This window comes from Crassostrea angulata, chromosome 9, assembly GCF_025612915.1.
Source record: "Crassostrea angulata isolate pt1a10 chromosome 9, ASM2561291v2, whole genome shotgun sequence".
Lineage (NCBI taxonomy): Eukaryota > Metazoa > Mollusca > Bivalvia > Ostreida > Ostreidae > Magallana > Magallana angulata.
The window spans coordinates 14682273-14695951 of record NC_069119.1 but is presented as its reverse complement, the minus strand read 5'-3'; the positions used below and the strand labels follow the sequence as shown (position 1 = coordinate 14695951).

Genomic DNA, 13679 nt, shown 5'->3' with positions numbered 1-13679 from the left:
AAAACATTTTTCCTTCATGTAATTACTGAAAATTTCCTACAACCGGATATCTTCTCTGAGACCCTGGCTAGCAGCTAAGGTGCAGTGTAAAGTTGTAAGTGGGTAGAGTATGATAGTTGTTTTTCCTTTATGCTATGCAATTTCTGCTCTTCCATATCGCATATATTTTGAACATATCTTTAAAATAATCTGCTCTGGTGTTCGGTTGGATCGTGTCAGTACTGTATTACCCCATTAACGCAATTTTCATGTTTCTTGTTAACTTCTAATATCGATCAAATTTGATTCAAAGGATCAAAGTTAGTGTGACCTCAAAAAAAAAATGGGGAACGTTGTTGGAAGTCAAACAGAAACAAATGCCGGAGATGACGGAAACCAAAAAATAACGGAGGCTAGAAAGCGCTATCTCCAGGAAAAGTTCGAGAAAGATGACGAAACAGCGATATCTGATGCTGATTCTAGCAGAGAGCCAGGTTATTTGTTATTATTACTTAATATATACATTAAGTACTTTAACAAAAAGGTAATAAAAAAAAGTTTAACCATAAAAAGTCTGCAAGACATCATGAAACAAAAAAGCCTTTTTCTCATTGGTTATCTAAAAAATAAGTGAATATTTGTAATAATCACCCATTTTTTAATGAAGAAAACTTTGCAATGAAATTTTTCTTTGTAATTTTGAAAGTCCTACTTATTTTCAACTCGTCGCTTTTTAACAACAAAAAATACATTGTTTTTTCAGATTTCGATCGGAATAGGAGCAGAAAGCCATCCGTTTTAAACGAAATAGAAATGAAAGTTATGAGTATTAATCCAAAAGACCATAGTTACCCTTTTGAGAACCTTGTTTTTGAAGGAGGGGGTAGCAAGGGGCATGCGTACGCTGGGGCTCTTAAGGTAAGAACATATTGATATTTTGCCTTGTAAGAGTGTTTTTATTTGTGCAATCAAATTCTGATTATATTAGAATATTCCTTGCAAAATTCAAACAATAAAAATGTAGTTAAGAAAAATGCGATTTTTAACCTTGCACAAAATCGGAAATTTTTTTACCTTACAATGGTGATACACAACCTACATATCCAATAAGGTCCTAAATACCTCTTCATGGCTTTTGTTTAGTAATATACTTGAGCGAATCAAGGATTTGATTTTCATAATATTCAGATTCTGATGTGTGTGTGTCTCTCTTTTCATAGGTTATCAAATAGCATGTTGATGACATTGTCATATTATTAATTACTAGGTTTATACGTCGATAGTAAATTTTGTATTGGACGAGAACAGAGCTCCCGCCCGATATATAATTCACTGATTATGAATAAACAATATTACGTCAAATACAAGCCATGTAATGATTATACCGTATATCAGTTTTTTTCTGCGTGTATCCAATTTCCGCTTTGTTTGCGACGATTTTCGAATTGCGTAAAATATATCAGCGTAAATTTGATACAAAGTGTTGTTCTTATAATATAGTTCTCTCCTTCCTTATGAAGTAAACAGTTATGTAAAAGTACAATGAACAGTGAAGCTACTGGTATCTGTAACAGTACATGATCTATTTATCTATGACTGTTTGCGTCTCTGAACATAATTATCGGTAATTATTTAACATTAAGAGATGGTCTAAATGGTTTGTCCGAATTTTTTTATTATAAAGAGCGGCAATTTAGATACTTTTACCCTCTTACTTCACAGGGTTAAACAATCTTGAATTATATTTTCACTAAGACTTTGAAATAATGAAAATTTGATTCGCGAAAATTTTATACACCGTTCTAGGTTCTAAATCGAGGAAAAAACATGACGCGGAAAAAACCTGATATACGGTATATCTGATTGTCTTTGCAAAAAGGCAAACATTGAAAATAATTATAGAAATTCACATTTCATAACACAGTATGAAGTTCCAATTTTTGTACAAAACCTGATATTATAATGCTAGAAGAATGACGTCATAATACCCAAAGGGAGGACTTTTTCGTTTTATGTATTAAATTTGCATGATCTCCACGAGACTGCTGTTTGCCAGTAATGTTCTTAGAACATGAGACAATATATCGATTTCTACGATCGCTTAAGGTTTCTTATAGCTCAATGTAAACTTATAATATTTTTTATCTAAAGTGCGTATTGCATAAAACTGTATTCAATACTTAAAAAAATTATACACGTTGTTTTCAAACCATCGTTCTGTAGGCTTTAGAGGAAATTGGACTTATCAAACAGATCAAACGGTATGCCGGTGCAAGTGCAGGCGCAATGACAGCTTCCCTTTTGGCAGTGGGATACGACTCAAAAGATCTCCAAGACTTCTTAACTCAAGATTTGTCGTCACTCTTATTAGGTAAAAAGAAATACATAGGCAATATAAATCTAAAGTTACTTTAAACAAGATGTAATGCAGTTTGCAAGTGCAATTTCTAGATCAGTTATTTTAAAGATCGAAGTAACTGACAATGAAACTGTTACATAAATCATGCATTCTTAAAAATGTCATTCATGTGTTTGGTTTTTTTTTTAATTTGGTGGCAGCCGTTTTATTAACAATGAAGAACTTTTAGAAATAAGTTTTAAGTTGATCATTTTGTCTCTAACATTTACTAATTTAAGAGTCCTTAATTAGTCTTTTTTCTTAGCCTTTCAAATGGGATACGGTATTCTCTGCACTTTTTGGACATGGCAGGTATGACTTTACGATATATTTTTAAAACATATTCTTGTCAGATTCCACGTATGGAAAACTGAGTTATCTACCAAATCTCATGTCTGGATACGGCTGTAATCCTGCTAATAAATTCTACGATTGGTTCGGGGAACTGTTGGAAAAAAAAATGGACGAAAAAGACGTTACCTTTGAAGAGGTACTTTGATTTGTTTGTTGTTCATGGTTTTATGAGAGTTTAATTAAAACTTTAGGCATCGCAAGCACGACAAAAGACCTCAGTTTAAACAAAATTACTAAGGTAGTTAAGTATATCAAATAAATCTAAAATAAGGATTTTTTAATTTTAATCTGATATTGCTACATTGTAAATATGCAAATATTTTGGTTTTTTTCGACAGTTCTACTTTGTTTTAATTAACCAAGTATTATTTGCTTTTGTTCATAGCTAGCTTTCATGTGTGCATATATAATTTTAAGCATTATAAAAAGACTGGACTAGAGCTGTGTGTCATAGTGACTAATGTAAACCGTATGAGAGAAGAATACTGTCACGTGAAGACTACACCGGATATGCCCATAAGATTAGCCGTGCGGATGTCTATGTCATTGCCAGGTAATTTGATGCTATTTTTAGTTGTTTCATTTCTTGGTTTCTTGTTCTTTTTTTTGGTTTCTTGCTGGGGTAGTGATAATAATTTTTAATTCTCATTCAAACACGAACGTAACAACACCCCAACTAATTGAACCATGTATATAACCAAGGAAAGAACACACTTAACTGTTTAACTCTGTTGTTCTTTAATTAACAATGATGTAGTTCCAATCTCAAATCATACATATGGAATTTATTTGTAAAACAATTGAAGAGTGCAATATATATGTATGTTGTATCTTAGAAAATATAACAAAAAAGTATATCATTGATATATAGATAGATAAATAGATAGACAGATAGATAGATAGATAGATACATACATATATACATACATAGATACATAGATAGAAGAGAGATAATGTAGTTACAAGTATCAACATGATTTTACATTATCATTTTCGTGTTATAGGACTGTTTCAAGCACCAAATTACCAATCGTACGGAGAAACAAACTTGTATGTTGATGGTGGAGTACTTTGTAACTATCCAATTCACTGCTTTGACGGTTAGTTGGTTTATATACTGTTTAATATTCTTTGATTTAAGAAACTTAAACATCAGTATTTAAGTCTCCGACATCATCGTCTACTGTTCAAAATGTTTAACTGTTCATGTCAAAAAATTGTAATTATAATAAGTATATAATTCCTCGACCATGACTGCATCTGTTGAAAAGCGTAGAGCACGTGTTCGAAATGTTTTCTTGCTGGATTTAAACTACTCGATTCAATCGGTCCCTGCCTTTAGCTATTTAAAAAACCAATTTAGTTAAATGGTGCGCATGTCTGCTCAAAAACCCTCAAGTTCAGTTTGCGGGTGTGACCGGTCAGCAGAAGATGCTCACTCCTCCATCGCACCTGATCCCACCTCTATTTATTTGAAGGTCTGTGTTGCTCTGCTTTGAATTTGTATTTTGTTTTATGGATTTTGAGATAGATGACGGTTTTTTATTGTCATTTTTTCCGTATACCTGCCATGAAGGCAAAAAAGTCTTATAATAACACTTCCACCTGACTGGTACGATAGGGTAACTCACTTCTCAGATAGTTATCGCAATACACGCACAACTGCACGACACACTTTTAAAATAGATTAATGGTCTGTATATATGGGATAAGATAACCCGAGCGTGAGAATATTAATATTCCTCTGCATCAGAATGTAGCAAACCTGGATCAAAAGAAAAAGAATAACCTTACACAAATAGTTTTATTTAATTGTGGGATCTCAGTGACATGTTACATGTATTAGTGCAAATGGAAAACGCACGAGGTATTAATGTTGCAACTTTTATATTGTAAGTTACCTTTACATTTTTATATTTTTATAACTCCGTTAAAGAAAGTTTGATTGAGTTTTTGTAGAAAATGTCTTTTTATTTTTTATTCTTTATGTTTATTCATTGTCATGGTCAAAATGATTAACATTGCCATAGAGATGGGATCATATGACTAGGATAAGTAAACAAAACCTGTTGACCGGTCGCACCCGACTTGTGCTCTCTCACTTAACAACATAGCTCCAATTCCATCAGGTTTCCTCTTAAATTGCTCATTATTGTTTCATGTTAGAGATGTACTTATATACCCCAACGGTATTTCATAACTTATCGAGTAAAGTTCGATAATGACTCGAGTGTCGTAACTTTTCAAAATAAAAATACGTCACATCAATTATCATGAAGACTGATTGAGTTGCTTTCCTACTGATTGGAGTAAATAATGCATGTCATAAGTTTTAAAGCTGATGAATATTCAGATTCGTTAGCTTTTGTCTATGTTAGAAAAAAAAAAACCTTTAGGAAAAAGGAATATTTTAGAGTATGTGATAGTTAAGGCTAAATGATTGAACAATTATAAAAAGTGTTTTGGTGTCCGTTGGAGAAAAAAAACCGCTTATCTACTAGTGTTTGTTTGTTAACCGGACAATATTTTTTTCTCATTTTCCCTTGAACACAAGAGTTCTTTAAGGCTTGTACAAGTATGTCGGTTATATATCTTATAAGAAAAACCAACACTCGCGCCCATTTCCACCATGATTGTCAATCTTGGGAATTCAATTGTGATCTGACAAGTGCAAAAATGAAACAACTGTATGAGATTGATTAAACAGCTATAGAACAAGTTCTTTACTTACAGGATGGTGGCTCTCCATGGAATCAAAAGATAGTTTTTTAGAAAAACTCCAGCCCTTGAATGATCTTCCGAACGTGTTAGACAAACGGCAAAGATTTGCACGGGACTATAAAGATCCAGCAAAAACGTTGGGATTTATTCTGGTAAGACTGTCTGCATACCTCTATTTCAGTTTTGTGTTACATGTAATCGCAAACAAATGAAATAGAAAAGTTAACTGTATTCATAGCCATCGCTCAAAATGAAATTCGCATCATATTCTGACCTTAATTATGCAAATTCACTTTAAATTTATTACAACTGGTTACAATGTATTCAGTTTTTGACGACGGTTGCAGACATTTTTTTTACTTAAAAAAAAAAAACCCTAAAAAAATAATGTGCCATTAAAAAAAGAAAAAAAAACCGAAAAAGATCCCAAAATACAGTAATAACATGTAAAGAAATAAGGGACATTTCAACAGGAATATTTTTATTTATCTTTTTCTCGTTCTCCAGTATGCCGACGCTGAAACTGACTTGTTCCGATACATCTGTGAGCAAAGAATAGGCGTTGAGCTTGATCCAACCCCCAATACTAAACTAGGAAGGTAAGAACAGAAAGCATAAGAGAATATTTCATTTATCACCTTGATACTGCATGCAATATATGCATTACTATGCATGTTGCTAAATATGCACCAGAAGAAACAAATGGAAGAAACATATTTTTTGACACTTAGAAATCAAAATAACATATTCATTATTCGTATATATTTAATTGTGTAGCATGTAGTATATCAAAAGGAAACTTAACATGTACAAGTTTATTCCAGGCTTCAGGATAATGAGGCAATTTCATACTTAAGTCAATATCTCAGTTATTTATAAAATGATTGTTTATCATAGGACAATCACAATTTGTAATTAATAACATTATACCAGGACACTTTTAAGCGCATTTAAATTTTTACTGTAGTTTAAATCAAGAAACATAAAGACAGTGTACTATTTTTGACTTAAGTCTAAGATTGATTCATGATTCTAGATCCAGAGTTAATGATTATGTTATACGTTATGTACGTTATAGAGAAAAAATGAAACTACAAAGAGACCAAGAAATAGCCAAGCGAGAACACAGACGAGTTATGTTGGCAGTCGAGGAATTTATGAAAGTAATTACATTTCTGATTATGTATTTGATAAAATTTTTGCTGTTGTAGTTTTTGGAAATCAAGTCTTCCAACAATCTGTTGGAATTCCCAGAATTCTGTTGGAGTGCCAATTGTGCCCCATTGTTAGCAAACCTATTTTTGTATTCTTATGAAGCAGAATTTGTTCAAAAACTTGTTTGTGAAAAAAGTAAACTCAACATTCAGGTATATTGACGACTTATTATCAATTAACAATTCTTATTTCCATACTTACGTCGACTCGATATATCCTAGTGAACTTGAAATAAAAGGTACCAGAGAGTCTGCGTCATCTGTTTCATATTTGGACATTTTACTAGAAATAGACATTGATGGTAACCTAACAACAAAACTTTATGATAAATGCGATGACTTCAATTTTTCTATAGTCAACTTTCCTTACTTATGTAACAATATACCTTATCATCTGCATGTGGTTTTCTGTCTCTCAGTTAATTCAATACACAAGGGCATGCTCTTCGTATTAACAGTTTCTAAGGCAAGGCAAGCTACTGACAAACAAGTTGATAAAAACAGGACTTTCAACAGTCTCGTTTGAAGTCAAGTGCTATGGTCGATACAACGACCTTGTAAGCAAGTACAATCTTCCACTGGGTTGCATGCTGACTGACGTTTTTCATAATAATTGTTAGACCATAATTAATCTCCTAATTGTCTAGGGACTTTCTCATTTTTTTCCCGATCACGACAAAATGCAAACGACGGGTGTGACCGGTCAGCAGAGGATGCTCACCCCTCCATGACACCTGATCCCACCTCTATCTTTTGAGAGGTCCGTGTTTATATGCTTTGAATTTGTAATTCGTTTTATGGATTTTTGAGATGGTTGACGGTTTGTTATTGTCATTTTTTCATTACAAACTGTTTGACATATTTAAGAATAACCATTTCACTTCTATCGAGACGCGGCTTTCAAAAGGGGACTGCATTCATTTTGAACATTATACGCCTTCATTAAATTTAACAGTGTATTACTATTATAATACATATATCTTAGCTACAAAAATAAGGTATTTTTGAAGGACTTAAAAAAGAACTTTTGTGTATCAACAATTTTGAATCACAATTAAACAGATTTCTAACTATATAAAACAGATTTTGTTTTGATTTACTTTGGTTTTCGTTGAAGAAAATGGAGATTTTAAAAAAGATAATATACAGTTATACTTTCTTTCTTTTTAGGTTTTGAAGAAGCACAATTTAATTAAAAACCACACAATAAATCGGAAAGTACTAGAGGAAGTTTTCCAATGTGTAAGCTAGAACTGTCACTGTCGAGTCTTCATTTCTTTGGTTTCATTAATATTCGTGGGCATCAGTTTTCGTGGATTTAATTTCAAAGTTTCAGGGATCCGTAAACCAGTGTACAGTGAATATATCAATGCAATGTGTTATTGAAAATTGCAATTTGGTGAACATTGCACTTTGTGGATCCACTAAACAACGAAATCCACAAAAATTGGTATTCATCGGATATTTATGAACCAAAAAAGTTTTATAAACATTTTAGTATCTATAAACCAAAATATCAATCTAAGATCTGGGGGGGGGGGGGGGGAGGGAACACTCGTTAGTATATTTATTGAATTTTCAAAATTAAAGTATAGATTATTTGATTTTTAACCGAACAATCACATATTTATTTTTTGTAGGAGGAATTCTCTATGAAGAGCAGTGAATTGCTTTTTGGAAAAGACTGTACAGTGGAGGATGCCTTTGAATTTCTGGACAGAAATAAAAATGGCGAGGTTTAAAACTTTTATTATTTTCTTTTATTTCAAAAATTTTTTTAGATTCTAATGTAGTTACATGTAAGACTATGTCTTACATGGAAAAACAGCATATCATTTCTTGAGAAAAAATATTCTTCTTGGAAATTTATTTACCAAAGACGCAAAATGTTTCAAATACATATATATTCAGTATACTAGTAGTTTAAGTATATAACAGGGTAAAAATCACCCAAACCATTTCAAAATTTTTTAATTAAGCAGAATGACGAATTTGAAATGACGAAAACAAGACATGATTTGATATTATATTAGATAATAAAATGTATAGTAAATTTCAAGAATTTACTCTTGTTTCCAATTGCAGATAAACTTCCAGGAGTTAATAAACTTTATACAAGGAACAGGTGTAAATTTACAGCAACGTTTTCTTGGCTACCAGAGAAAAGACATTGATGGACTCTTCAATTACGCTTTAACGCTTGAAAACGCTATCATGACGAACGTACAACGGGCATTTGTCAATGTAAGTGTACATTGTCCTACCCGTCTTGTTTTTTAATTTGGCTCTCATAAATGATGGATAGCTGTGATTTTGAGATGCGTGTATATCTACATGGTTCCATTAACGACTTTCTAATCATTTACATGTATTCACAAAAAAGTCATATTTTTCTAGATTTTGATAATTTGTATTTTTAATACATTCGCTCCGTTTATGTTGGCTGATTGGTCAAGCTTGTTATCTAAATAACAGTTTTTGGTCTTTTTTTATCATCTTTAATTAACAGCGCCAAGACGTGGATAGAACAGTGGGCATTAATACTGGACACGTGGGCACATCTGATTTTACATTGGAAGATGGGGATAGGAGCTTCGCTGTTGCTGTAAGCTTACTTCATCTGAAATGATATTGGGTTAATTTAACACAAGCAAGTGAGAATGTTGGCTTTTAAGCTATTTTAAAAGGAATACTTTCAATTAAGCCCCATTTTTGCAAAAACGACATATGCCATGATTGTAGGCGCTTTTGTATCTTCTTATAAAGTAACATTTATAATGATTAGATATTGAACATTGATTCACTAAATATTTTTACAGCAAGGTTACAAATCGACCATGATTTTTTTGAAATACTTTGTCGCCAAGAAACTTCTGAAGGATGCTGAATCACTTCCAGAACTTGCCAGTTACATGTCTAGCAGTTTAAGAAATGACGCTAGAGAAGAATATGAAAATGGCGTCTCTACGGGAATGATGAGTTGGACGCCATAGTTGGTGCTCCTGCTAAGGCTACCAATATAAATCTTGATAGTATCTACTGTAAAGAGGGATTTGTTTGACGGACTTTTTTCTTAACTAGATTGTATATTTTTTATAACTTTGGTAAAGGACGAGGTTTACATGTTTAGTTGATTGTTTTCTGCGAATAATGAATAAAAAAATTGTATTAATGATGTGTGAATTAAGATCTATTATTGGTTAAAAAAATGTAAGCTTTCAAAGAATTGGGTCACACAAAAGTTTTGAAGCATGTGTTCCCAGAATATTATCATAAACTTCTTAGAATGGTACACGATGATAATTTTTTTTTCATGAAGAAGATGATATACAGGAAAAAAAGATAAGCAGCTAATTGACAAAAGGAATGTGTTGCAACATATTATTATTAAGATTTTGTTCAATAAACTTTCAGTTAGATTTTTAGCTAATCTAAGCTGAAAGCTCATATTTTTGTAATCACTTTTTGTCTGCCGTTAGTCAGTCTGTTTGTCTGTTTGCTCGTCTGTCTATAATTGTTTTTAACATTTTCGGCTGCAATAGAACTGATGGGCAAATTTCAACGGTAATGTCATGGTATTTTTGTTACCCCTTTTTAAAAACAACATGTTTTGTCACCACGGCGCACGGTAACGTTCAAAACATGACGTCAAGATTAAACACGCACAGTTCATCGATATACCCCATCTTTATATCACGCTTTATATCACGCTTAGTCTTTTGTGCCTTTCTCCTTACAATTTAAAAATGGCACTGAACCACTTAACATCTTATTTGCACACATTTGTTCGAGAATCATAAGTTAGTTCTTCAAAGTTTTCATTTTCTAACCGTGTATCTCTTAGTTTGCAGTAAGGATAACACTGTACGTCGGTTTACGTTACTTATTTTTTGACCAAATATTTACAGAAACTCTACTCTCTTTCGGACTGTTATATATTCAAAATACAATTACTACCACCCCAACAAAATTTATTACAGTTAAACACAAACTTGCAAATAATTGTGGACTTATTTTTTGCACTATTGAGCATTTTTACAGCTTGTATCGGCTTTTTCCTGAGTTTAATCCATTTTGTTTGTACTTCTCGTTGCGCCGTGACGTCCGGCGTCGTCGATGTTTTTAGTCACTTCTAAAGAGGACTATCTGTCTTTAGTTACTAATATCTGTTCGACAAATCAATACATCCCGTCATTATTTGGTACATACAATACCATGACTTGATATGAGGTTTCAATATTATTAGGTTTTTAGCCCAATTTAAAGAGATATAACTTTCAACATTATAGGGTTTATTGTTGACATAACACAAATTTTGACCGTGCGCCGTGACCTCATTTTTGCAGGATTAGATTCAAAATAATTCTTACATATAAAGGAATTTATCAACTTTTTTTCTTGCAAATTGTTTGAAACTATTGCTAAATTATGTCTATCAAATTTAGTAATGATATGACGTTAAGTAACATAGCTATGACAAAAGTCTTCGTATTTTTTGATTGACCCTCGTATGTGTGACTGTTGGCGAACAATTAACTTTACAAAAGGTAGGATGAATTGCATTTGTTCACTCAAGACATGCGACCTGAATACAAGGAAACAAAATGCTTTTACATGTGCATAGTGTTTCAGTGTTATTTACTAGATTAAACATCGATAGTCCAATTAGTTTTTCTAGATATTTTATTTTGATATCAAAATCAGTACCTAAGTGGGTTAAAGCTTGATGATAATTTGAATCTGCAACATTGTACCGCATTTTGGCAAAAAGCCAGGTGTACGGTGGATCAATTGGTTAAAAACCTGGAAAAAATTATCATTAACGTGAGTGATCACTACATGTATTACAATACGATGCAAAACAATGGTTTGAAGAAATCTTATGGAAATTTCTAGTCCTCTCTGTTGGAAAAGTTGGAAAGCTACGGGGATGAGTTTCACAGAACCGTTAACAAGGAACAGGGTTATCGGCACGTGGGACTGTACAATGATTGCAAAGACAAAAATAGCATTGCAAACATGATTGGTTGTATTCTGCTGTAATTGTATAAATCGAATTTGAATGATATAGTTTAAAAATCTACATGAAATTGAAGATATAAATGACACTGTCATTGCATAGTTAACAAAGTAGTGCGAGGCGCAATGCGCGTGCCAATAGTAAAATTTCCAAGATGCCTCGTCGGGAGAAAACTGTGATCGACCGAAGCCGATCACAATAAAAGTGCAATGTATGGCGTCGTCTGTTTAATAGAATAATGAATAAATAAAATACTTTTAAAGTGCAATTATTACTTGGAGGGTATTTCTGTGCAAAAACGAATGAAAATTAAAGTAACACTGTTTAAACGCTGCCAAATAAGTTCTCGTTACTTTTCCAGTGCTCCATTTCCTATTCAACAGCAAACTTGTAGATCATAATTTTGATAAAAGATCAAATCAAATATGTATTCTACATGTCATTACACATTCAACGAACAATAGATATTTAAGATGCTTACCTTTGGATCTCCAAATGTTTCTGAATAGTCACCAGAAAAGTCCTAAAATCTATACTACTATGTTAAAATAATAGACTCGAAATTTTGGGCTTTAATACCGATAAATCAGAAGAGTACTCTCTTTTGTTTTATATATTTTAAACATCACTGGTACTTGAAGACTACCAATTTGTTTTTATTTTTTTCTCAATCAAGCTTCGGTAATTAATAATCAACGAAAATTCCTTTAAAAAATTCTAAAATCATCTTGATTTTAAGGATTTTACAATCTTGCACACGCACATTACATTCATGCTAAATCACGAGAGGATCTTTAGTTTAGGTTTCCGCAATTTGCATTGATAAACTTAGAAACTATATTACAAATACGTGTAAATTTTCATTGAAAATTTGTCATAATTATGTTCTGTTTATCAATGGAAATACGGAGGATAACTCTAACTCAGTGCATTTAATATAGAAAAAATCCCGAGAGTTCCGAATGTCAAAATGGTGTGTAAATTCGAAGCGCGTAAAAAACGTTGGCGAAAAAGTGTTGAATTCTTTATTAATATGAATTTAATTTTTAGATGAAATGTATTTACAGCCTCAGAATGGTTTGTTATAAACAATTTGACTATTATTTCCAATTCAGATTCATTAATTTTCTCCAAAATCGTTTCGGAGCGATTCTGCAAGTTTTTGCTTTATTACGGGTATATGGGAGGCGTTTTTACTGTGGTAAAGGCCTGTCCCGAGACTCAGTTAGATTTTTCTAACGAAGTAGAGGGTAATAAAATTAATAAATTTTTTTTAGGTTTAAAGCTTGGTTATGTAAATATCAAGAATACGGTGTGTCGATGTATCTATTTCGTAAATGACCGATATCATATCCAATGTCAACCCGTGCACGCACTGCTCAAAGTCTAGTTCAAGATAAAAGAATCAAAATTAAATTACACGAATTTTTATCATCTGCCTCCATTATTTCTCACGTGGCTTTCTATAACCAAGACCACACATACGTTCTAAATATGAGGTTATGTTTTTCAAAGTAAACTTTATGTGTCTCTTAAGTTAACACGAAGCATACTTTTGTGATTTTTATGAGACCTTCTAAAGCTAAGCCATTAAAATTAATTGAAAGGTGACTAAAAGATAAGATGCTTCAGACAACTCAAAACCGGCACATGAACAAAAAGTGATCGAAGCGCCCTTCACCATTTCTGTTCGCCTATTTTTTGTATATTTACAGGAGACAACCCTTTTGGTAAACTAGGTATACCTTGCAACTAAGAATGTATCAAACCGAATACTCATTAGTACTCATAGTGACATATTTACATTTTGTAGTGGCTTTGTTTGTGATAACGCTACAAATTAAAATTTGCAGTACATGTATTTAATTTTATAAATTTCATTAAGGACATAAATGACAGACTAATCAAGCGTTGATGTAGTATAGGTAAATGTTTCAAACAATATGACGCCGTGATAAAAAAATACATTTGGATGTTGAAGTGGTTAAGACCT

General features: G+C 32.3%; 1 protein-coding gene across 1 annotated transcript; it reads left to right on the top strand.

The window, feature by feature from the left end:
• On the top strand, positions 1–9844 carry LOC128163906 (uncharacterized). Its single transcript, XM_052827590.1, has 15 exons — positions 1–94; positions 293–473; positions 743–897; positions 2203–2350; positions 2731–2867; positions 3149–3284; positions 3736–3831; positions 5465–5604; positions 5960–6051; positions 6531–6615; positions 7837–7908; positions 8307–8402; positions 8752–8910; positions 9176–9271; positions 9486–9844. Exons 2-15 carry the CDS (start codon positions 323–325, stop codon positions 9657–9659), a joined length of 1737 nt encoding a protein of 578 aa, XP_052683550.1. The 5' UTR covers positions 1–94; positions 293–322; the 3' UTR covers positions 9660–9844.
• The last annotated feature ends 3835 nt before the right edge of the window (positions 9845–13679 follow it).